Source organism: Hibiscus syriacus, unplaced genomic scaffold (assembly GCF_006381635.1).
Source record: "Hibiscus syriacus cultivar Baekdansim isolate YM2019G1 unplaced genomic scaffold, ASM638163v2 tig00111917_pilon, whole genome shotgun sequence".
Taxonomy (NCBI): Eukaryota; Viridiplantae; Streptophyta; class Magnoliopsida; order Malvales; family Malvaceae; genus Hibiscus; species Hibiscus syriacus.
Window position 1 is genome coordinate 573,054 of NW_024063213.1, and position 27,732 is coordinate 600,785.

Here is a 27,732-nt window from a genome sequence, read left to right on the forward strand (position 1 = left end):
AGATCTTCTTCAAGTAATTCTTTTGTGAAAGCCAAATTTTCCTATTACTTTTGTCTCGGTGAATTTGCATCACTAGAATCTTGTTTGAGGATCTCAATTCCTTCATTTCAAATTCCCTAGCCAGTTGTGCCTTCAATTCTTCAATATGATCTTTTTTAGGTCCTGCAACCAACATGTCATCCACATATAACAGTAATATAACAAAATCGTTATCACCAGACCTCTTGAAATAAGCACAAGGGTCTGCATTAAGTCTTTTGTATCCAAGGCACATAATAAAGGAATCAAATCTCTTATACCAACAACTCGACGCATGCTTTAGACCGTATAGAGATTTGTTCAACCTGCAAACCAAGTTCTTCTTTTTTTCTTTAAAACCTTCAGGCTGGAGCATGTAAACCTCTTATTCAAGATTTCCATGAAGAAACGTTTTTAACATCTAGCTGCTCTAGATGTAAATTCAATGTCGCACACATTGCCAAGACTACTCGAATTGTTGTTAGTCGAACCACAGGAGAAAAGATTTCATTGAAATCAATATCTTTTTTTTTGAGCATATCCTTTGACCACCAGTCTTGCATGATACCTCTCAACTTGATCATTACCATTTCGCTTGATTTTGAAGACCCATTTGTTACCAATTGGCTTCCTTCCTTGTGGTAGTGACACAAGGTCCCATGTATTATTTTTATGAAGGGCTTTAATTTCTTCTTGCATCGCCATCATCCACAGTGAAACATCTGAGATGTTTATTACCTCCTGGAATGTTGATGGCTCACCGTCCTTTGTTAAAAGGCAGTATGCAATATTTCATTTTATAAAATAATCTGAGTGTCAATTGAGATGTCTTCTCACATTATCTTATTGACGAGTTGTTAGAGCTTCAGAACTCTCTGATTCTTGTTCATCATGTGCTGGTTCTGCTTCAGAAGAATCTCCTTGTTCAAACTCATTTTCCACATGTATCTGTGTAATCTCTGACTTTTCAGCGCTATCATCGTCTTCTTTTCTTTGTAGCTTATCTTCTACAAAGATAACATCCATGTTGATGATCACTTTGTGGGTAGTGGGATCCCACAAGCGATACCCCTTTACACCATCAACATACCCCAAGAATTTGCATTTTCTGGATTTTGGATTCAACTTTGAAATTTCTTGGGAGTTGTACATCACGTACACAATACTTCCAAATACATGGAGGTTTGAATAATCAGTTGGTTTACCAGTCCACGTCTCCATTTGCGTCTTCAGCTCTATTGCAATTTATGGAGCTCGATTCACCAAATAATAGGCGATATTGACTGCTTCTGCCCAAAATGATTTTTCTAGACCTGTAGCCCTCAACATTGCTCTTGTTCTTTCTAACAAGGTTATGTTCATCCGCTCTGCCACTCTATTTTTTTAGGAGTGTTCGCCACTGTGAATTGTCTTTTGATGTCTTATTTCCTGCAAAAATCATCAAATTATTCACTTGTGTATTATCCTCCATTATCTGTTCTGAAACACTTGATCTTATTTCCAAAATCAAGTTCCACCCACGCTTTAAAGTTTTTGAAAGTTGAAAACACATATGACTTCTTCTTAATAGGGTACACCCAACATCTCCTAGATTAGTCATCAATAAATGAGACAAAGTGTTTTACTCCACCTAGGGATGTAACTGGTGCTTTCCATACGTCAGAATGAACCAATTTTAGAACACTTTTGCCTCTAGAATTTGATGTTTTGAATTTCAATCAGTGTTGCTTACTTGTTATACAATGCTAACATAAAGTAAGTGATACATTTGTTAAGCCTAGAAGTAGCTTTTGCTCCTCAAGGACTTTCATTCCTTGTTCTGACATGTGTCCAAGTTTCTGATGTCATAGCATTGCAGAATTTGAACTATATGAGGCAACAAAGGCTTCTGCTTCTAACAAAGTCTTTCCCTTCAGCATGTACAAGTTTGTTGCTATCTTTTCGCCTTTCATCACCACAAACGCTCTATGGAACACCTTAATCTTGCTTGCATAATTATCCAATAATCCGTAGAATAATAATTTTTTCTTCAGGCCTTTCACGTGTCGTACATCTCGAACAACTTTAATTGTTCCATCATACATCTTCAATTTGATGGTTCCAACGCTAACGATCTCTAAGGCATGATCATTGTAACTATACACAGATCCTCTTGAGACAAGTTCATAATGATGGAAACCATTCTCTTCTTGAGGTCATGTGATATGTTACTCATGAATCAATGAGCCATATATATGCAAATCTCTTTCTACTTTCAACGTTGGTTGACGCTTCACAACATATAGCATCTCTATCATCTGAAGTGTTTGTGGTATTGCCTTGTGGATTGTGGTTTTTAATTAGACTCCAACAATCCTTCTTCAAGTGACCATTCTTTCCACAGTTGTAGCACTTTAAATTCTTTTTACTTCTCGACTTTGATCCACTATGTTTGTGACTGCTACTTTGGCCACATTCTGTTGATCCCCCTCTCATCGTTGTCAACACTTCTGCTTATTGCAGATTTACTTGTCTGTCTTCCTTGTTCTTGCACTGATTTTTTTCTTGTAAAATAGCAGCTGCAACGTCATCGAAGACTATACTAGTGACATTACTATTTATCAAGTTGATGATGAGTTGATCATACGAATCAGGTAGACTTTGAAGTAGAAGTTCAGCACATTCTTGTTCTCCTATTGTACATCTTAAAGATGCAAGATGAGAAAATAAAATGTTCAGTGTGTTTAAATGCTCCGTCACTGAAGTAGATTTTTGGATCCAGAGAGTATACAATTTCCTCTTAAGGAAAATTTTACTGTGCAACGATGTGGCCTCGTATAGTTTGATGAGATTATCTCATATCTCCTTAGTTGTCTTCTTCTCCTCGATGCTTGACAATACTTCTTCTGCTAATGCTAGATGAAAGTTTGTCATAGCATTCTCGTCCATTTCGATCCATTTGTTGTCATATGTGAAATCTACCGGCCTTTCACTGATAGCTGCTAGACAACTGTCTTTCCTCAGGATGGCCTTCATCTTCAATTTTCATAATGAGAAATTTCTCCCACTGAACTTTTTAATACCAAATTTTGTTGCCATAGCTTCTATTACGAATAGCTTCCACTATTTCACTATCGTGAATAGTTCTCTGGAACCTTCAAAGAATTGGTAATAACTTCTTACTTTCTTATGTTGGAGGATCCACCTTTTGGTGGCAACCATAAAGACAATAAGTAGATATTACACACTCAAATCTGGCTCTTGATACCAATTGTTGCGTAATACGGCTATCGGATAGAGCAAAATCACAACTGATAATTTGAGAAAATAAAAATGAAGATAAAGAAGACACAAATTTTACGTGGAAAACCCCTAAATAATATAGAGTAAAAATCACGGGTAACGGTAGAATAATTTCACTATGAGAAAATAGGAATTACAACTTCTCTCGATCTAATAAGGAGAAAACAATAACAATTCTCTCTTGATAAAAAGGAGAAAACAACTCTCAAGAAAACTCTCTAAATTCTCTAGTATTAGGAGAAAGCTAGAATGATTTGGGATGGTTTTGAAGCTAAATGGGTTAGGGTATTTATAGTTGAAGATTAAGGACTAATCTTGTAATACCCTAAAGTACAGAGACTAAATGTACAATTATCTCATGTCACTTTTCAACCAACTTGCTGCCAACTTGCTGCCAATTTTCAACAATTTCTGCAGGGTGCTTTCGGTGCATGTGCATTTATACCAATTTTCAACACATGTAACTGAGGAAAAGTCCATGGAAAAAACCCTTAAAGATTCAAAAGTCACAGAAAATTCTGGATTGGATGATGTTGGCACCACACATCTTCGAATTGAGCATGCTGAGCACGATAAGAGTTCTAGCTGCAACGGTAGTTCGGATGACGAATCTCAAGCCTCTGAGAAGAAGTCTAAGGAAGAAGCCTATAATCTTGGTTCTGAAGATACCTTATGTGGTAACAAAGATAATTCAGCTACCATCATGTCTATGAAAGTTGCTGAAAATGGAACTCATAGGAATGTTAATGCTAATTTTGCAGTCGTAGCCGCAGCTGTTGAAAATTCAGTGAAAACTGCATCGGACGAAATTGGGAATGGTACTGAAATTTCAGCAAACAAATCAGTATACAATGTAGTTGAATCAAGTTCCAAGGAAAGTGAAGTAGAGTTACTTCCCCCATCAAATGGGATATCCGGGGTTGAATTGGAAGGAAATGAAGTAGGGGTTTCCCCATACTCGAGCACGTCCCCTGTTGAAACTAGTAATGTCGCCAAAAAAACCCGGGATGCCGAGCCACATGATTCTAAAACGCAGGTATATCAGTATATCATGCCTTTTTTCTTGAGGATTGTGGATTTGAATACTCCCTTATTTGACTGCAAAGTGATTTCTTGCTTAGTTGCTGAATTGGTTCACAGCCCCTTGTTGCCTGCAAAGAACGTCGTTGTTTAGTTGCTGTGGATTGTTTGATGTACTTACTGGTTCAAACAGATAATCACAGGTTCATGTTATCCTTTGAATTGAAAAGAAAAGGCTAGATTATGCTTCCTTTATAGTTTGTAGTACTGCATATCGATATATACTCGGCAACTCATACCTTTGTGCTTTTGTGGGTATATGAGACTGCTTGCTAGGACGAGAAACTTAAATTTGAGACCTGGAACTTATTGCTTGTCATTTGATCGGTGTTTGTCAGCTATCTGGTATTATTTAACGAAATGCAATTGCCTTGCTTTTAATCTCATCGTCTTTCATTACTCTTTCTTTCCTTGTGGATCCATAGCTTGAACTAATCCCAACTAGTTCTAGGTTCAATTCGATACACTTTTTTCGCAGCTGTAGGCAATCGTCTAACAAGCAGTCCCTTCTGAAAAAATGTCCGGAATAGTCTTACGTCATGGTGCCATTTTATACTAACATCAATATGTTCTTTATATACATATGCACACACATGTCTCGCATGTTATGTGGTTTCATTTTTTAGTGCAGAACCATCTGTTCATGGGGATCTGTTAGACAAGGCAGTTCCTGTCTATTTTATTTAAAGCCTCAATGCTTCCTCCCCCCCCCCCCCAAAGAACAACGAGTAGTAGTAGCGGCACTGCTGTAGCCTTCGTAGCTAGTCGTTCCTAGATTCAAGTCCATTCTTTTATCGGCACTTTCGCCGGTTGGGTTTATGTTGTATCTAGTCCTTGTTTCGGGTCGACCGGAGTGGATTCCGTATAGTATCCAAGTTTTATCAGAGTAATCTCCACATGGTTGCTATGTTGGTGATGTAAACCAGACTTCATCGACTGCAACACTTTGTTTCGGTTAAATCGGTTATTATATTCAAATTAATTATTTAATTTCCTAATCGAATCGATATTACGTAATCATCGATCATTTGTTGCTAACGATTTTAATGAATTATATATATATCGTATTCGTATTATCTCCACGTCATCACCTTAATGATATAATCATATTTTTATCTAAAACTACCTGTTTAGCCACTTTTTCATTCATTGCCAGCTAACTTAAGTTTATTATCTCATCTGATTAAATTAGGATGAACAGTTTTAATCCAATCAGTTCTTGACACTTATGATAGTTGACCTGGGTGTACAATCGGTTAGAACGGTGGCTGACTAAACCAAATTACCATTAACTGAATTAATCGAATTTTTTTTCTTTAACGATTAATTGAACTGAACTTTTTTTTTTAAATATTAACCGAACCGAATAAAGTTTGATTATTTCGATCGATTAACTGAATTAACCGATTTTTATACTTTTTTAATTAAATTAATTTCAATATAATAGAAGTATTTTTTTTTATTTCAGTTAAAATTTAATTAGGTATTAATAATTTAATGAGTAGTAGTGTGGTTAAAAAATAATTGACCCTTAATTCTTAATGATTTTGAGCTTAAAATATATATTTAATATATAATATATTTAATATTTAATAATTTTGATTATTTCAGTTAATTAACTGATTTCTAACTGAATTGACAATTAACCGAATATTGTAAAAAATATTAATCGTTCTTCGATCGAACTCATTCAGTAACCGATAAAATTAACCGAACGTCGATTAATTTCGTTAAAACCAAAAAAAAATTAACATGACTACGTAAATAGGGCGCGAAAATATTTTCCAGAAACGGAAAATCCAAATCTCTCAGTTTCTCGCAACCGTACAATTTAAACCAATCTTCCATTGGCTTGGTTAAATTAAAGCAGTTTTCTTTGAATTTTTCAAATTTTAGTATAAGAATCTGTTTTTTCGATCCACGCTCCATCTTTTAATGGGGATCTCTTCTGTTAATCTAATGGGAAGTTCCGTGCTCTACAACTTCCCATCGCCGCCGTCTTCATCGTCTTCTTCTTCGTCATCGTCGCGGGTCCATCAGGTGGCGGAGAACGAAGGCGAGGACCGCGTGGGAATAGGGATGGAAGGTAAGCTTTCGGATCGGAACCGTTTTCGTAATAGATTAGGACACGGGGCGCCTCGACTGAACCTCGATGATGTAGATGATGATAAGTCGTTGAATTCGTTAAACCGTGAGGTTGAAGAATTGGAAAACGGTGAGAATCAAATGGATCTCGGAATCGAACAATTGGAGCGGAAAGTTCTGATGATGATGCTCGCGAAAGGGTTGAAAGGTGATGAATTGGAGAAATTGGTGGAAGATGAAGAGATTTTGAAAGCGATGAAATTGGATGAGAAATTGAAAGATTTAGGGACCGGAGCTGAAGAACGAAGAAGAAAATCTGGAACGGGTAAGATTTCAAAAGCCGATATTCCTAGGCGCAAAGTGAATCTGAATAAGAAAAAAGTCTCCCAGAAATTTGAGAAAACCAGGAAAGCGATCGGCGAAGCTATGAACGCAAGCGATGGTAATGGTGTTAAAGATGAGAAGAAATTGAGTAAAGAAATCGAGACACTGGAAGCGATGTTAGACAGGGGAAGTTACGGGATGCTCGATTTGCAGATGATGATGGATGAAGTTAAGGCCATAAAAGGGTCGGAGAAGACGGCGAATGAGATCAAGGAGAAGATGACTGAGTTGGAGTCCGAGTTATGCGAGCTGAGGAACGCCATTGTTGCGTTGAAAAGCAAGAAAACCAAGGAATTGATTGGTCGGGCTCAAAAAGAGGAAGTAAATGAACTGAAATATGAGGAACACCGACATGAAGAAGACGAAGAAGAGGAAGAGGAGGATAACGGGAGTAAGATCAAATGGGGTTCGATAATTGCATCGGTCGGAGCTGTAGCCGTCGCCGTCGCTGCCGTGTTTTTTTTGGGTCGATCGAGCGCAAAGGTGGAGATTAAATCAGAGAAGAAGAGGCGCCATACCGAATCATGTTAAGCTTCCTTTTAACATGTAGGAGTGAAATAGGGTTCTATCAAACTCGTTCATTTTTAGATTAGATAGTCGGAATTTTAAATTCTTCTTCATCTCAATTATTTGCAATTAACTTCTACAAATTAATAAGCTTCCAAATTTTTTATTTGACTTAATTCATCTTCAAATTATATTATTATTCAATATAAAATAAATTTAATTTGAATTTGAATCAATTCTTATACATTTAGATTAAATCAATTTATTGAGAGATGAGACCAACAACTTTAACTATAAAATTCTCTTGACTTTTTTATTTAAAAAATATTATAATTCTAATTATTTTCTTTTATGCATTGAATTTTATTGTTCCCCCATTTTCTCTCTTCTTTAATTCTTTTATTTTTCACTTCTTTTTTCTCCGATTATCTCTTTTATTGTCGTCATCTCTCTTATTCTTTTCTCACCAATCTCATCTCCGGATTTTTTTATTTATTTTGTTTTCCATCTTAACGCTGTGTTTTTTATGCTTTTCTTTTTCAGGTACTTCCTCATCGCCTCCTCGGTTTTCATCGTTTCGGCAATTCCTGATCGGCTACACGCCGTAATCCAATACACTGATGGAGGAGTATGTATGAGCGTTCAATTCAATCAGATTTTTGTTTGATTCGGGTTTCATTTGCATTTTGGGGTAATTTGTATTCAATTCTGATGTACTTCGGATTTTAACCGGAAATTATTGTTAAATTTCCCTATCCATTTTGCTGGTGTATTGTGTTTTTAGTTTCATAAATTTTTCTTGTTAATGGAGTCTACAAATGCTGTAAATTTGACCATACAAGCTTTATATTTCCCTTCAAAATTCAAATAACAAAAATTCGAAGTTAAGCATATCCTCTTTTCACATTCAAAGTTGAGATATTCAAATTTCGGATACCCAAAAGCTCAGAATAATGTATCCAAAAGCTACTAAAACAAAGTTCATCGTATCATGTTATGTTTCCAGAAGTTTGCATACAATACATTCAAATATGTTCCTATTAAGATACAAAACAAAACTATCCAAAATTTATAAGCAAGCTGATCAATAAAAGCTCACCGATAAATATAACCAATACAAGCTTTATGCCTTCATTCATTCTCCTGGCTGACCAACCTGGCAAGCTTGTTCGTAACGACAAGATCAAGCTGTGCCGCTCGTTCCACAATCTCTTTTCTCTTCTTTGTGGAAACATCATGAGCGATCTCGGCACAGTATGTCCTGATAAGCAACAATTGCAAATTGAGAACACAAAAATAAACAATATAGATCAACAGTGATTAATCAATCATTCTCGGTAAGTTAAACAACTGTACCTGTTGTGCATCATCAACAGTTCAAGCTCTCCAACATTGTACACAACAAATTTCTTAAAGCCATTCGGAAGATAGTGTCCGTCTTCTTGTCTGAACCGTAACCAATGTTGGGCATCAAAGTGCATCCCTTAAACTTCCTTCTAACGCGAGAATCGATACCCTTTGGTCTACGCCAGCTTGTCAGTCATCAAACGACAGGGTAAACATGATAAGTAAGACAAGTTTCATATCAATATTAACACAAAGAAAGTAAAATGTGCATGAACATGAGGCAAACTAATGTAACCAGGGATTTAGTAACAAAAAGCTTGCTATAGGAAAAAGCTAACTGTGTCGCAAGACCTGATAAACAATTTTTATTCCCCTTAAAATGAAATGCCAAGTTATAAATGCATACAAACCGGACATAAGATACCACAGGCGAATATGCGGAACACCTTCTCATTAATCTTTCAAGAGGCAAAACCAAACTGAAATTAATAGTAGACCAATAGCAGAAAATGATTAAAAAAATCAATTAAAAATTGACCACAATTATGAAAAAGTCAAGAAAATATACAAAAGAGATCAGAAGGTAGTGCATGCTTGTATTCATCATTCAAATGCAGAAATGATGGATAAGTATCATCATGTCTCTTAACATATCATTAAAACACACACAAAAAACAACAAATCTTATAAAGCATACAACAAAAATTTGAAGAATTTCATTACTTCTTCTATTGCAAATTAAAGAATTTTATAAATCAACAAAAAATAACACTTCAAAAGACTGAAGACCCCAGTTGGAGGAATGGTAAATGGATCCACTACAGCAAAAGTGTTCTATAGCGGCATTTTTAGCGGTGTTTTTAGGCTAAACGCCACAAATAAGCATGTAGCGGCGTTTACTATCCAAACGCCACGAAATTATACTTTAGCGGCGTTTTTCCAACAAACACCGCAATAGAGTGGAAATTTAGCGGTGTTTATAGCTAGAGTAGTAATTTAGCGGCGTTTGTATAAAAACACCGTAACAGGGTTGTTTATAGTGGCATTTTTCCAACAAACGACACTATAGATAATTAATTTAGTTGCGTTTATCAAACAAACACCGCAATAGGGTTATTTATAGCGGCGTTTGTGCAAACAACGCCGCAAAAACGTGTACTACAATGGCGTTTGTTTAAAAAACACCGCCAAAGGGTCAATATATGCTCAACCCTTTTCTTTGCCTGATCCCTAAATTCATTTCAACGCTACTTCCCTAAAAGGGATTTCTCTAGTACAACAACAACCCTCACACAATTCCAAGCGAAGTCCTCTTCTGTCTGTCTCGGTGACCAAATCGGTCCTCTCACCGACGAACAGTTATCTCATGATTGCACGGTTTGATCCCTTCACTGAGTACAGAACTTTTTCATTTTTTTTGTTGGTATTCTGAAAATGGGGAAAACCCAGAAAGCTGGTGTAATGGAGAAAATAATATCTTTCGAATAGGAAAAGAATATATATACATATTGTTTTACTGGTTTACTACTTGGGAACAGTGTTTTTCTGCTTTCGAATAGAAAAATAATAGCTTTCGAATATGATAATAATAGCTTTTCAAAACGTGAACAAATGGTTATGGCACAAATAGCAGGTGTTTCATTCAATAAGACAAATTATCGTCGGAATGTCCACATGGCGTCTTTGCTCTGACGATGGATCGAATTATCGTTAGGAGGCTATCAATCTAAACTTGCTGTCGAAAGTCGATGATGACCCAAAAGGCCCTTATATTGTAAACTACCCTTCCATGGTTGATCTCCTAATTGAAGGTAATAATTAATCGCTGAAAGTTTATGCCGCTATATTTTTATTTTGTACTCTCAAATTTCATAGATCGCACGCATGTAGGATGTTCAAAGCTTATTGAGAACGATGATAGAGAAGTGGATAAAGACCCGATGTTTAGAACCAAAATTGCTAACTCTGTGGCGTTGAAAGAATCTTCAATTACAAAAGCAATATATATCCTCAATGAAGACGACGTTGTCTCTACTGATACTCCAAGTAAATTTTTATATCTTCTATTTAATTTTTTTTAATGTTTGATTCAGTTCCAAAGCCACCTCCAATCAAGTTTCATACTGTAGGTGGAAGGTTGTTATCTGTTTCAAGTGAAGCACTGCAGCACACAATGACTCTTCTTGGTGAACCGAATGTACAGGATTTATTTGGTGAAATGGATGAAGAGTTTCTCTATATAGAGTTTACACAGAGTAAAAACTTAACGATGCGTCGTCAAATAAGGAAAACAGCTTTCTTACGTCATTTCCCCACGAAGTAGCAGTGAAGAATAAATTCAAGTGAACAATATGGTGAAGACTTTTTATGCATAACTTTAATGTTTCTAAATTTTAATGTCTTCTGTTGTTAAGTATTAATTTTATGCATAACTTTTTTCTTAATTAAAATGTATGGTTGTTGGTAATTAGATAAAACTACATGATAGTAACTTTAGTTTATGTATAGCATAAATGAAATATTTAAAATAAATTAATATATAATAAAGGTAATTAGCGGCGTTTTTATAACAACGTCGCTATATACTTGACTTTTGCGGCGTTTATATAAAAAACGTCGCAATAGGTTTACTATATAGTTGCGTTTTTTCAAGAAATGTCGCAAAAATATTTGTACTTTAGAGGCATTTTTATACAAACGCCACAATAGGTGTAATCTATAGTGGTGTTTTAATACCAAACGCTGCAAAATATTTATACAAAAGTGGCGTTTTTATTAAAACGCTGCAATAGGTGTAATCTATAGTGGTGTTTGGATAAAAAATGTCATAAAATATTTAAACTTTAGCGGCGTTTTTGTACAAATGCCACAATAGGTGTAATCTATAATTGTTTTTTTTAACAAACGCCGCAAAATATTTGTACTTTAACAGCGTTTTTTTTTAAACACCGCGAAAGAGTCATACGTTAGTGACGTTTTTAAACACAAACACCGCAACAGAAATACCTATAGAGTCGTTTTCATTACAAACACAAAAATTTCTATAAAACCCCCAAATTAACAGTTTATGAGCTCTAACATCATTTGCAGCAAATTGCCCTCTCCCTCGCATCATATTCATCGGCGATATAGTAGTCCTTCTATTGCTCGTCCGTGGTCAAAGCCGTCGACACCTCCAAGGTAACGCCTCTCTCGACCCTTTACTATCAGCAGTGGCATCAACATTCAACATGTTCTTATTCTTATGTTTTTCCTTTTATCATTACCGTGAGCCATAGATAGAAAAAAAGGGTGGGGTTCCCTTTCTCGACCAAATTCTCTTTCTAAAAAAAGTCCTTAATTTTCTACTGCTCCAAGTAATCTCAGGTTCGTTTTTTTTTCTATTTCTTATCGTAATCCAAGTAATTTTCTTATCGTAATTTTCTATTTCTTTGTTTAGCTGACAGAACTAAGATTTGTGTTCAGTAAGATTTGAAGTAATCTTGGAAGCCTAGAGTCATTTTCAGTAATTTGCCATTTTTAATGTTGAGGTATTGAAATTAAACAAGTTTATTTGTATTTGATGTTTTAAGAATTCTGTAATGGCTCTTGGGATATATGTTTAATGGTTTGAACCTAGTTATGAATGGATGTGCTTACTAAATGCAGCCCGAAGAGAGGCGGAAAGGTAGTTATGCCGGCGAAGAAGAAACAAGTAACTTCTGGTTTTCTTGCTTTCTGAATCACATCAACCCCTCAAATAATTTGATTGTAGTCTCACTATATGTTTATTCTTTTCTCATTTTGGATACTAGGATAAGGTTGTCAATCCATTGTTTGAGAAACGCCCAAAGCAGTTTGGTATCGGTGGGGCTTTACCTCCAAAGAAGGATTTACATCGGTTTGTGAAGTGGCCTAAGGTTGTTCGCATTCAAAGGAAAAAGAGGATTCTTAAGCAGAGGTTGAAGGTCCCACCAGCACTTAACCAGTTTACTAAGACTCTTGATAAGAACCTTGGTATGCTATAAAATCTTTACTTCTTTTTACAAATTGCATTATCACGTTTTAGTTTGATTAAATTATGGGTTTTCAGCTTAAATGCGTGAATATCAAACGGCTTGTTTCACATCTATTCTTGTCAACCCGAGAATTCTTCTGCGTTTGTTCTTGCATCCTGTGGTATTGTTCATTCTTCGTTTTTATAGCCTCTTTCCATATAAATGGTCTTACCTATGAGACGTAGAATAACAATTTTTTGAATATTATAATCGATTAAATTATGGACTCGGCTCAAAAATTAAATTATCGGGTACAAACCGCTCATATAAATGATTATATCCCCTTCATGTCATTCACAAAATCAATTTTACTTGGATGATCACTGGAATTTAAGGTAATTTAATTCATATAGATCTATATACGGACTTAAGTTACAAGTATTTCTTCATTGATTTTGAACATAATAGTGTATCTTTAATAATTGTTGTATCATGACTATCATAAAAATGACTCCATCTGATACTCTAGGTGAACCTTCATAAATATAGGATTGATATTGATACTCAAGATTTGTATATCATTATTTAAATAGGGGTATATATACCAATTGAAAAATATATATTATAGGCGTCGTTTGAAATGAGACATGAGTTAGTTGTCTAAGACTAATATAAAGTACTAGATACTAAAATGTTGAAAATAACACGAAGGAGTACAGTTATCATCTTATAATAAAATGTTTATCAATTTAAAAGTTCTATAATTTAGTAGTGATTAGTTCTATAAATTGCTTCTGTTTAGGTTCTAAATTTATCTATAATATTAGCAATTAACATTTTAAATTGAAACTCCAGAAACACGAAATGGATAAGAGTTGGATGGATTTCTCAAGGGTAAGAGTCGAATATTGAAATGGAGTCGAAAACTTTCTAAATTTAGCTTTTGTGAATGCAAGCCAAGAGACTATGATTCTGTACCCTTGTAAGAATTGTGTGAACCTTAATTGGAACATTCGTGAAGTTGTGTACGAGCATCTAGTTGTTTATGGATTTGTTCAGGGTATAGAAAAGGGATCTTTCATGGAGAGTTTGTATCATATAGATATGCTTCCACAAGTTATTCGACTTATCCTGCTCCTTCTCACCATCCAACTTTCAATGAAGATGACATGGAATGGATGCTACGAGATGCATTTATATGCACAATCATCAGTCGTATGTTACAGAAAATTATTGTCAGAATGATGTTAATGATTTCATTGAGACGGGAAGAATTGGATGTAATGGAGAGCCAAATGGAGAAGCGGAAAAGTTTTACAAGTTGATTAATGAAATGAATGAACAACTTTATGAGGGATCAAAATTTTTAAAGCTTTCTTTCTGCATTCATCTTTTCCACTTAAAATGCCTGGGAGGGTGGACTGGAAACTCCTTTATGCAATTGTTGGAGTTACTAGGAGAAGTGTTTCCTTTTGCAAAAATCCCTCAATCATGCAAAGATATGAAGAAATGATAAAAGATTTGGGTCTTGGATATGACAAAATTCATAGTTGTCTGAATGATTGCATGTTGTATTGGGGTGATTGAAAAAATCAAGAATCTTGTCATGTATGCGGAAAATCTCGATGGATGACTAGGGAGGCAGAAAATGTTACTGAAGATGAAGCTCAAGCACGATCAAGAAAGAAACCGGTCAAGATTCTGTGATATTTCCCTCTAATACCTAGGCTACAGAGATTGTTTATGTCCTCCAAGACTGCTGAGTCTATGAGGTGGCATCATGATGGCAGAACCGATGATGGAGTATTACGGCACCCTGTAGATTCTTTATCTTGGAAGTAATTTGACAACAAGTATCCAAGTTTTTCGAGAGATCCTCAAAATGTCAGGCTCGGTCTTACAACTGATGGATTTAATCCATTCAAAATATTGAGTACTTCATATAGTACTTGGCCTGTTGTACTTTTTCCATACAATTTGTCTCCTTGGATTTGCATGAAACAATCATCTTTCATCTTATCCATGATAATCCCTGGCGAGAAAGGCTCCGAAATGATATTGATATTTACATGCAGCCGCTAATTGTAGAGTTGAAACAGTTATGGGAAGGGGTCAAAACGTATGATGTGTTGACGAATGAGAACTTTAATTTACGTGCGACTTTATTATGGACAATTAATGATTTTCCTGCTTATGCAAATTTATCTGGTTGGAGTACCAAAGGTCGTTATGCTTGTCCTTGTTGTGCTGCACAAACATGTTCGAAGTGGTTGGTTAATGGAAAGAAGTTCTCTTATATGGGACATCGTCTTTGGTTACCTGATAATCATAGATTTAGATGTCAAAAGAATATGTTTGATGGTGATGAAGAGTTTCAAAATGCTCCTGACCAAACAACCAGTCTGAAATATTCAGAATGTTGAAAAATGTCAATTTTACTTATGGAAAGATGAATCAACCAAGTAGTACATGATCAAAGAAAAAGGCAAAGCATGTCAATGAAGAGGTTGAAGTTGACGAATAGAGTGTTGATGAGTCTGATGAAGAGGATGATCCAAATAAGGTAGACTTGTGGAAAAAGACGAGTATATTCTTCGAGTTGCCTTATTGGAAGAAACAGATTTTGAGACATAATCTTGATGTAATGCATATTGAAAAGAATGTTTGTGAGAATATTATTGGGACCATTCTGAATGATGGCAGAAAATCTAAAGATAATCTTAAGAGTTGACTTGACTTAGTGGAAATGGGAATTCGGCATGATCTAAAGATGAATGTTTTGCATGGTGTTGAAGGATGTAAAGGTCCCAGATGGGTATACATCAAACATTTCTCGATGTGTCAGTGTTAAAGATCGAAGACTTTATGGTTTAAAGTCACAGGATTATCACATATTAATGCAAGATTTACTCCCAGTAGCTGTTCGCGGTTGCATGTCGAGTAAGGTGACGTCTTGTATCATTAAACTTTCTAATATAATGAAAGCCATATATGGGAAAGTTCTGATGGTTGAAGAACTTGGTAAAATACAAGATCGAGTCGCCTTGACTTTATGCAACTTGGAGAAGATATTTTCGCCTTCATTTTTCACAATTATGATGCATCTGATTCATCTTCCTCACGAAGCAAGAGCTGGTGGACTAGTTTTTTATCGATGGATGTACCCTATAGAGAGGTGTTAATTGAAAAGCACATTTCAAATTACATTATGATTATACATTTTAATAAAATGTATTTATGTACTATGTTGTTTTGTGTATAGGTTCTTGGGCAAGTTTAAGTCTTACTGTCGTAATAAGCATTATCCAGATGGATCAATTGCTGAAGGGTATTTGGCATGAGATTTTGCTCTAAATATTTGGAAGATGTTGAAACAAGATGGAATAGACCAAATCGAAATGATGTGTTAAGTACTAACGACTTACCTCAACATTATTTGTTTGGAAGTTATGGTTAACCATTAAGGAAAGTTGAAATTGCACACTTAGATGACACGTCTTGGGTACAAGTACATCGATATGTTCTTTTCCATCACGATTCAATAGATCCCTTTCACACGTAAGTCTTTCGGACCCAATCCTAATGAAATATCTTAATCTTTTTATGCTAAATCATTTTTTAACGACATGATATATTTTATAGTGAGTTTAAAGAAGTCTTGAGATCTCGTACACGCTACCGAAGATTACATCAACAAGAGATACATAAGTTATTCACATAAACTTTTCATGAATGGTTAGGCCAGACGGTAAGCAACTAAATCATTCCACATACTTATAAATAATATATGTCTTGCTTTTTATATCAAAATCAATGCAAATTAATTCACCATTCATGTGTAATAGGTTTAGAGTAGGAGAGAAGTTAGTGAAGATGTTAAATGGCTTTCTCAAGGTCCGAATAGAATAGTTAAAATATATAATGCCTTCCACATTAATGGGTTCAGGTTCCACACGAAATCTTGTGAAAGATTAAGGAGGACACAAAATTATGGAGTCGTAGTTACTTTGTCAACTAAAAGTTATGCTAGTGTCAAGGACAATAATCCGCAGGAGGGAGAGGTTGATTATTATGGAAATCTTACGGACATTATTGATTTAGATTATTATGGAAAACGAAAGGTTGTGTTGTTTCGGTGTGACTGGGTTGACGTAAACAGATGAATAAAAATAGATAAATTTGGGTTTACAATGGTGAATTTCTCTCGATTAATTCACACTGGTCAACGATTGATGGATGAATCATATGTATTTTCTTCTCAAGTGAAACAAGTATTTTACTGTCACGATCCAATGGATGACGGTTGGTATTTTGTGCTCTGTAATACTCCCAGAGACTTGATAGACATCGGGGATGGAAGTAAAGATGACATTGAAACAAGATTAGAATGTTTACCTCTACTACTAGAAAACTTAGATGAACCTATCACTAATACAACACAATTTCAATGGGTTCGGGAGGACGTTGATGAAGATATTTATGACAACTGACATTACATAAGAATGTTGTACGCTTTTATATCTTCATTTATTTATTTATAATGTTATAACTTTTAAGATGTTATCTTTCAATTATTTAATAATTAATTCGTTTTCTTTTTACAAATGTTTGTTTATTACAGATATCATGCCGAGGAGAAAAATAAGTGATTTACGGATTGTTCGAGGTTCTGAAGACCATGAACAAAGAAATAACAAGGAATCGAATGCAGCTGAGTCTTCCGAAATTCCTGAAACTGTTGAATAATATGTAGAAATTCAAGGTAATCTTTAAAACTTTATTTATTAGTTTGTTCATTTTCAAAACTTACATTTACTAATTTCTTATATAGTTGAAAATGGTGGAATGCGCAAGAATAGAGGACGTACAACGTTGAAGGAATTATACCAACTTCCTCCTAGGCACCGTGTCAAAGTTTCAAGAAACGATTTCGGTCAACCTATTGGCCCAGAAGCACGTCTTCTAGCTAGTTACTTAGGCATAATTGGACGTAATGAGAATCTGTTACCGATCAATAACATTGTCATGGAGAGAAATGCCTAATAGTAACAAAAATCATGTGTTAGATTTTGTTAAGGTAATAATGTCATTATAATAGATACTCTAAAACAATTCAATACTAATTTATACTTACATTAAACACTTATTTGTTGTACACTTATTTGTTGTACCGGAGAAATTTTCTTTAGAGGACTCTGACGATTATGTGAAGCAAGCGTTAGGGAAGAGATAGAGAGACCACAAGATCTCATTAAAAAAGAAATACTTCAAGAATGATCTGAGCCTTGAAGAGAAGCTACAAACAGTCTTACCTGGAATGCTCAGATACCAATGGGAAGATACAGTCAGATTTTGGAGTTCACAAAAAGGACAAGTATGATGTATTTTTCAAAAATAATTTTAACAAATTATAAATCATCATTAAAACTGGTTGTTTGACATTAAAGGACCGAGAGCATGTTGGTGTTGCTAGCAGGCAACAACAAAAGTTTACACATACGGCTGGATCGAAGAGCTTTGCTTGTATAACCAATGAGGAGGTATTATACATTATTGACATAGTTATTTGTATTCCATGTACATACTAACTCAATGTAATTATATTATGGTACATTGTAGGAAAATACATCTGGTTCTAAAGTTGGCTGAATCCAACTGTTCGACATGACACATACAAGGAAGGATGACACTCCTATGACTGTTGAAGCTGCATAAATTATGGTATGTTTATTGGATAGAGGTTTTAATTTTTCCTGGCGTTATTTATATCAGTACCATAACATTTTTTATTTGAATTAATTATTCACTTTATTTTAAGGAAAAATTGAGGGAGAAAAGGGTGGAGTATCATGCTACTGCTTCGAGTCAAGGTCTTGTTAATGATGATGACATTGAAAACCAAGCTATTAATGACATTTTGGGTCCTAAAAGATATGGTAGGGTGCGCTATCAAGGATCGTTCGTTACTTCCGCCAAATATTTTGGATCCAGTTCATCACAGTCTCAATCTTCCCAATTAGAAGTTATTCATTTGAAACTAAAGTTGACTGAGATGGATCAACAAATGGCTAACATGAAAGCCGAAAATGAAGCAAGGGAAGCTGAAAGAGCAGCGAGAGAAGCATCATATCAGCAGAGATGTGAAGAATTTAAAAAACGACTCAATGATATGATGCAGATGTTACAGAAAACGCAATCTCAGAATCCACCATCATAGTCTCATTTATGTTATAGCATTCTGTTAATGTTATTGAACCTTGTTTAACTGAACTGATGTTACGTTAATGAAAACTTTTATTTATTATATTGGATTTGATTTATGGATATAGAGTTAGATGTTATTGATGTCATGTTTGTTGGATTATTGGAACAGGTTGAAGAAATAGATTTGGGGTAATCGAATAAAATATTTAAATTTTTTAAATTTTATCTTCTTTAGCGGCGTTTGTAACAAAAAATGCCGCTATATACCATACATTTAGCGGTGTTTGTATCCATAAATGCCGCTATATACATAAGCATTTTACGACATTTGTTTCAAAAGCGTCGTTAAAGAACATAACTATTACGGCGTTTGTGTGAATAAACGCCGTTAAAGAACATACCTATTACGGCGTTTGTGTTAAAAACGTCGTTAAATATTGAAAACTATTGCGGTGTTTGTGAAAGAAACGCCGCTAAATATCAAAACATATTGTGTTGTTTGTTTAAAAAACGTCGCGAAATCTTAATACCTATTGTGGTGTTTGTGGAAAAATACCGCAAATTTTCAACACCTATTGCGGCGTTTTTTGGACAAATGCCGCTAAATATCAAATCCTATTGCGGCGTTTGTTGTCAAAACGCCGCTATATATCGTTACATATTGTAGTGTTTTTTGACCCCAAATGCCACGAACTTTAACGGTGCTATTTTCAGCGGTGCTTTTTGCAGCATTTGTAATATCGCTACATGTGTTTTTAGCGGCGCTAAAAATGTCGCTATAGGTAAAGAAAAACGTCGCAAAAAACCATTTTTTCTGTAGTGATCAGATAGTCGATCGTTACTGACTCAGCATATAGAAACTCATATTGTGTGTCAAGATCTATCTTCATATCCACATTCAATCAAATTTAATTAAACCCAAAGAAAATAAAAATAAGAAAAAATAACCTCAGTGACCGAAAATTCCTTATAATATACGATTTTGACCAACTTTTTTTCGATTTGCCAAAATGACCAACAAAATCGCAATTCGATCTCTAAATCGCAACGCGATCTCCAGTATCGCAAATCAGTTTCCAGATTCGCAACGCGATTTTGACTATTGCATTGCGATTTTAAAATCGCAATGCGAATATGTAAATCGCAACGCGATTCTGACTATCACAACGCGATTCTGACTGTCGCAACACTGAATTTCAAATTCGCAACAGGTTTTAGTTTCGCAACACAAATGTTTTGGGTATATAACTACGCAGTAAAGCAACTCATAACCTAAATCCCTAAATCGCAACTCATTCCATCTCCATCTATCACTCTCTCCGGTAACATCCGTTCCTATATCACATAACATCCTTCCCCATCTGGCAACAGGATAATTATTAATACATAAATCAGTAAATAAACCCGACGTAAAGCATCCACCTTATCGGGCCGCTAAAAATAATTATTAATATGTAAATCAGTAAATAAACAGACATGATATTAAACAGTGAAAACAAAGACAAATATGTTTCAAACTTGCACGGTATTCACCCAAGTCATTATTCTATCATAGTTCACAAAATGCATCAGATAACATTCCGGAAATAAGCACTTATAAACATTTAAAAGGATAGCATATAGGTTTAGTGCATGTTCAAGGACAACATAAAGAGTAGTAGTTTATTCTTGAAACTTAAATTTGCAACACTGTGAAGTTAGTATTTGTCTTTGTCTTTTGGTTGAAGTAATTCAATCCATTCAAGTTTCAATTTGCAGAAGAAGAATAGTTTCTAAAACTTAAAATCGCAACATGAAACTTAAATCGCAACACGAAAATGACTATCGCAACGCGGAAATGACTATCGCAACGTGAATTTGACTATCGCAACGGGATAATCACAATGCGAAACCAAAATCGCAACATGAAACTAAATTCGCGTTGCGATAGTTAAATTCGCATTGCGATAGTCATTTCTGCGTTGCGATTTAAGTTTCGTGTTGCGACTATTCTTCTTCTGCAAATTGAAACTTGAATGGATTGCATTACTTCAACCAAAAGACAAAACAAAGACAAATACTAACTTCACAGGGTTATTTTAGAACTGTTTAGCAGTATTGGCAGCAACCGAATGAATTTACTAAGCAATCTAAGTGAAATGGTTAATCTAAGTGAAATTATGAATAAATCAAGTTAAATATGAAAAATCTTAAACTTACCTCGTTGCGTAGAGTATGAACCTCATTCTGTAACGATGCTACCATCTCACGTAGAGCCGCTACCTCACCACGTAAAGTAGATACCTCGTCACGCCATGCACCATTGTCATCGCGTAAAGTACCGACCTCCTCATGCAAGGCATTGACCTTATCATGTAACTCCCCTAACTCATCCCGTGGAGGTGGAGAACAGGGAGATAAATGTCGTGGCATCTTTGTCGGTCGCCTATCATGAGGTGATGGTGGAGAAGAGACTTGATGATGTGACGGAATAGGTGATGGCTCTCGTTGTAGAGGTATATAGTGTGGTCGATCAGGTGATGGCTCTCGAAGTGGAGGCTGCTCATCATCTGTGCCATCAAAAAAATGCTTACTAGCTTGCCACCAATCAATGGCAAGCTCAGCCTCCGTGGGTGTCAGCCTCTGTAATGGAGTGTTGGCCTCCTAACAATATAAAAGCTCAAACAAAGTTAAACGTGTACTAGTAATAACTTATTTATATATATGGTAGTATTTGTGTTAACTTACATCATTTATTTTCGTATACCGTAGTAACTCTTCCCAAATCAACAGCCGTCGTTTCCTCTTCCAGGAAATAGCTCTAAGAATATCATTTGAAGTTTTTAATGCATATGTCTGCATGTCGGGAGAAGCCTCAAATATCCAAATCTACAAAAACAATATAATACACAAACATTAGTAATTGTTAAATAATTAATTATAATTTTGGAAACATTATATAGAAATTCTTACCTTAAAGGCCCAAATAAAGCCTGACAAAGTGTATTTGGAACCATCGCCACGCAAACTTTTGCGGTCATCAAAGGCAGATGACAACTTATTCCAAGTAGCTTTCCATAGATACGAACCCCACGGAAACAGGTTCCATGCATTTAGGTTCTCTACCAATAATATTAGGTCCTTAGGAATAGGTTGTCTGGCCTCTCTGCCTAAAAAGCTGGCATGCAAAAGTACTAAAAGGCATACTCGGACAACATCAACGTCATCCATCCAAGTAAAACCATCTTTCTTATTCAATAATCTCGTCAAGTCATCGACGTGTAAATTCGGCTTCTCCATTGACAGCTCAGGAAAAACCTAGGATAACCATGATGGGCGGGTAATATGACTAGTGTATCGACCTACATCATCGTGTCCGAAGCGTAGACCAGTGATTAAGCAAAACTCCTCCCGCCCAAAACACGTATACGCCGGTGAAAAATGAAACCATATCTCTTCATTACCACGTTTTATACTCTCGGGTAGATCGCTAGTCATGATCTGAAGCCACAAATGGGTCAACATAGCATCTCCACCCGGATGTTGTACTTTCAGCCATGGCCCGAAGCAAGTATCCTCAAACAATGTTCTTTGTACAGGTGAAAGCTTTGACGCAATTGTAGTGACTAGGCTTATTTTATTCCTTAAGGTCAATTGAGCCGAAAAAAATTTCTACAAAAACAATAAACATACCAAGTTAGATTAAAAACTACCCTGTGAAGATATACCAAAAACAATAAAGAGTAGTAGTAGTTTATTCTTCAAACTTAAATTTCCAACACTGTGAATTTCGTATTTGTCTTTGGTTTTTGGTTGAAGTAATGCAATTCATTCAAGTTTCAATTTGCAGAAGAATAATAGTTTCTGAAACTTAAAATCGCAACACGAAAATGACTATCGTTGCGATTTTCATTCCGCGTTGCGATCCTCGGTTTCAAATAGTCATTGTCTAAAATTGAAACTTGAATGAATTGCATTACTTCAACCAAAAGATAAAACAAAGACAAATACTAACTTTACAGGGTTAAAGACTAAACAGTTTAGCAGTATTGGCAACAATCGAATGAATTTAATAAGCAATCTAAGTGAAATGGTTAATCTATTATTGAAATTACCAGTAAACTTATATTCAATTTCAATATGAAAAACTAATAATAATGCAAAAAATTCAAAATAAAAATAATTAAAAAAACTAACCCTCTGTGGTTGATTTGGTTGATTTTCCATTTCTGATCGTGAATGATTGTGAGGGTAGCTCTGAGAGATGGAGATAGACGATTTCGTCGGAGATGGGGACGGATTTCGTCGGAGATGGGGACGGATGTCGTCGTAGAGAGTGAGAATGGAGATGAGACTGAGTTGTGATTTAGGGTTTTAGGTTAAGAGTTGCGATTACGGGATATATTAATATTCGTGTTTGGAATTTGAAAATAAAATACGTGTTGCGATACTAATGGCGCTTTGAAAATCACATTGTGATTTTGTATTATCGCGTTGCGATAGTCAGAATCGCGTTGCGATTTACATATTCGCATTGCGATTTTACAAAATCGCAACGCGAATTTGGAAAATCGCAATGCGATAGTCAAAATCGCGTTGCGAATCTGGAAACTGATTTGCGATACTGGAGATCGCATTGCGATTTTGTTGGTCATTTTGGCAAATCGAAAAAAAGTTGGTCAAAATCGTATATTATAAGGAATTTTCGGTCACTGAAGTTATTTTCTCTAAAAATAAAAGCTTAAATGATAAAAAGAAGTTTTTAGTATACCTTGACGGAGATTTTGCGATCACTTTGGGGTCTCTTGACCTTGACTCTTCTTCACGATCTTCTTACTTAAAAGAGGAACAGTCATTTCTTCTTTCTTACCTCCTTTACCATTAACAAAATACACACAAAATGTTACTACGCTGAAATAATATTTGATTGAGAATTGTAAATTAAGTAAAGAAAGATTCAAAGATGTGTGCTTACTAGGAAATCATGGTTTCCGTTGGCCGCCCGAATTTGCTTCTATAGTGTTGCCGCAGCTTATATAGGGGGTAAATTTTTAGATATTGCGTTGAATTTTTTATTGGTTCTAATGATCATTTGGAATTATTTTATGAAATAGAGTACTTATAACAGTATAATTTAAGACGTACAAAATATAATACAACTCTAATATAAATATGAGAGAGACACATGGAGTGTAATGGCCTCTCATGTTTTTATTTAGGGTTTGAGTTTAGAGTCTAGGGTTTAGATATGATTTAGGGATTAAAGTTTAGGATTTAGGTTAAATTTTAGGTATTAAGAGTTATAATTTAGGGTTTAAAGTTTAAATTTAGTTTTGACTATTATTACAAAAAAATTAAAAAAATAAAAATAGATCACAATGCGTTGTAAAATCTAAAGGTAATCATTTGTAAAGCCTAGAAAGTTAGTTTCAATCCATGCAAACTTAAGAAATTAGGTTCAATTCATGCAAATTAATTAAGGATCGCCATGGGTGACATATGGTGTTCCATGCGTTTTGCATGGGAAACGCATCCTATCCCATGTGTTTTGCATGGGTAATAGGTATAGCACGATATTCCATGCTAAAACAAATAAAAATTTTAATATTATTTGAGGATTTAATTTTTTAATATCATTATTTAAAAAATTAGCCTAAATTGATCATTAATTTAAATAAAACAAATTATTCTATTTTGTTAAAAATTTTGACAACAAATGACGTTATATTTAATAAAATTAAAATAATAATAAATTTAATTCTTGAATTTTATATTTATAATAATTTAATTTTAATATTAAAAAATTAATCATCAACATTTAAATATTTTTATAAATTTAATCTGTTTCTGATTTCTTCTCTCTCACTAGTCTATGCTAGGATGAATGTAAGATTTTATGTTAGCGGTGAATTTAAATTTTTAGAATTTTAGAAGGACAAACTTTAACTTATAACATATCAGTGTGATAAAACATATTTTCAATAAAAAATACATAAAAATCTAAAATATATGATAATTTTAAATTTTCAAGGGAGAGATTGTCTCCACCCGACTCAAAGATAACTCTCAAACATTTGATATTGAAAAACTCACACTCTTGATATGTCTGGTAGTCAAACCTAAAACCTTAAGTGCGTTTGGTTCACGGAATGTAAGATTATCAGTGGGAATAAAAGATTATCAGGGAATAGGATTACTGAATGTTGTATTTTGTGTTTGGTTGGTTTAGCAGGAATGTAAGATTATCGTGTTTGGTTAAACGAATAAAATATTATTGGAAGGTATATTTGACCAAATTGTCTTTATTATATATTTGTTTTTTTAACAAGTTGGAAAATAATTATATATTTTTTTAAAAAATTTAAATTCATAAAATTTATATAATTTTTTTTACAAAATTGAAAATATAAAAAGGTTTAATGAAAGGGTAAAATTTTATTTTAATCCCTGAACTTCATATAAAATTTTAATTATAGATTTTTTTTTGTAAATCTAAAATAGTTTAAGGATAAATTTGTAATTTAACCTTCGTATAATTTTTATTATTCAATGACAGAATAAGGATATTTTTGAAAGAAATTTTTTTTATGGGCATTTTAGTCCAAAACGCAGGTAATTCAACAATACTTAAGGAAATGGAGGTAATGACATTCCCGGTAATATATCCCAAAAAATCCACTATTGGTAATGTAAGATTACCGGGTATGGCATTCCCGGTCAACCAAACGGGGGAATGTGGATTTCATTCCCATGAGAATCTTACATTCCCCCAACCAAACACACCCGAAACATCATCTATTTCTTTACCACTGAAGTCATTCAGTTTATGCTCGAAAGATGATATTGGAATGTATCGTATGGAAACATGGGGCAACATAACATGATACAATGATGTTTGTTTTAGATACCACAGGGGCTACTCGTAACTCTTCTAACCGGTCCTCGTACATCTTTTAGATACCTGGTTTTGATCTTTTTGAATTGGGCCACAACATCTACCATCTTTCTCCTTCACTCAGGCGACTCTGTTGAACAATCCAAGGCCAATTCTGGAACTGACCATATGCAACTGGTTTTTGCACTGAAATGTACCTCCCCTTCCTGGAGTATAGCTGCATCGATAATGTTCGTTAGTTAATCAAACGACGACTCCTTCGCGAAATCCGTCAAGCTCAATTCGTCGGTAAATGTTTCATCGGTCGGCTTCTTTCATGTCAACATCTCCATAAGTAATATGCCCAAACTATAGACGTCGCCTTCGGTAGAAACGATCCCTGGTGTTCCATATTCTGCAACAAATTGCACCGAAGCTCATTCGAATTAATCACGAAAACTCGATTGCAGATTTTAGTTTTCAAAAGAGAATGATCACCTGGTGCCATGTAACCAATTGTGGGCATTGTGATGGTATGTTTCATGGATTCTCCTTCTCCTAAGAGCTTGGCGATCCACATGAGCCACCATATCTTGGTCGAGTAAGACATTTTCGGGTTTCAGATTGCAGTGGATCACCGGTGTTTAATGACCGTGATGAAAATGTTCAAGAGCCGATGCGACATCGATCGTTATGTCGAGTCTCTGTACAATATTTAGAGCGGAAGTATGAGAGTACAATCACTTTTCAAGGCTCCCATTCGGCATGAACTCGAGTACTAAAGCTTTGAAAATCTCTTTGGAACAAGTGCTAATGACTTTAACCAGATTTCGATGCCGAACGGACCGCATTACTTCACACTCAGAATCTAAACTCCGGAATGCTCGATTGATACGTAGGTCGAAAACTTTTACTGCAACCGTTGCACTATCTGATAGAGTGCCTTTATAAACCGAGCCAAAAGTTCCGGTACCAGTCAAGCAACTTTCATTGAATCCATCTGTTGCTACTCGAAGCTCGTAGTAAGAAATCCTTCTCCATGTTGCCAGTGGCAACGAAGTTTCTCGAATCGGGACCTTTCGTTTTGAATTACGGTATCTCACAAGGATGATTATAAGGGTCACCAGCAACATTGCAGATATTATAGCTGGTAAGATGCATTTCAGCATAAGAACCCACGCCCTGTTCAAGCGGTGATCAGAGCCAGCTTTGCATGGTGTCACTTGAAGTCGAGGCGAACCACAAAGAGCTTCGTTTGACCCGAATGACTCGGCCGACAAGTTTTGGAACGGTCCTTCAGTCGGGATTTCGCATTCGAGCCTATTGAAAGAGAAGTTCAAGTATTTGAGATGGGAGAGTGCCTCCATGGACTTAGGAATCACTCCAGAAAGGCGGTTTCTCGAGAGATCCAAGAACTCCAAGCTCGTTAAATGGCCGAAAGAATCAGGAATTTGACCCTGCAATGAATTCTCTGCAAATGAAAGATAAATCAAACTGTTGAGGTCGCCATTAATGGTGCTTGGCAGATTACGATTATTGGATAAATCCATGCTGATCAAAACCTTTAAGTTCCCAACATCTAACGGGACAGAGCCACGGAGAAAATTCGATGACAAATCGAGTTCCAACAGATTCGAAAGTCTCCACAAGGTCATGGAATGTTGGAACTTAGTTTGTTGGAATGTAAGTTCAGAAAAGCAGTCAAATTATCAAAGCATGCTGGCACTGAGTTTGTTCTGAGCTAGGACTAGGAGTGTAAGTCTAGGAAGCCGAAACTCGTCGCTCGACCGAAGATGTCCTGAAAGGCTATTTCAATGTAATGCAATGAAGTAGATGGTTGACATGTTGAATACCTTTGGTGGAATTGAACCAGTCAAGTTGTTGTCTTAAGTTGGCAATCTCCTCTGGTATTTGTCCTGTTACCACCATGAAAACGTATGTACAAGCATTTTAATCAGCATGCTTTAATTTGCAGTCGAATATGCCAGAAAACCA

General features: G+C 35.2%; 1 protein-coding gene, 1 non-coding gene and 1 pseudogene across 2 annotated transcripts; all 3 read right to left on the reverse strand.

Moving 5' to 3' along the window:
• Positions 1–8,487: 8,487 nt before the first annotated feature.
• On the reverse strand, positions 8,488–26,327 carry LOC120172936 (annotated as a pseudogene).
• On the reverse strand, positions 9,274–9,350 carry LOC120172963. Its single transcript, XR_005521010.1, has one exon. It is a non-coding gene; the product is annotated as a small nucleolar RNA Z195/SNORD33/SNORD32 family (small nucleolar RNA).
• A 150-nt stretch (positions 26,328–26,477) lies between the features above and the next one.
• Positions 26,478–27,392, reverse strand: LOC120172937 (receptor kinase-like protein Xa21). The gene has a single exon (XM_039180258.1). The coding sequence runs from the start codon at positions 27,390–27,392 to the stop codon at positions 26,478–26,480; it is 915 nt and encodes a 304-aa protein (XP_039036189.1).
• Between the last annotated feature and the right edge of the window lie 340 nt (positions 27,393–27,732).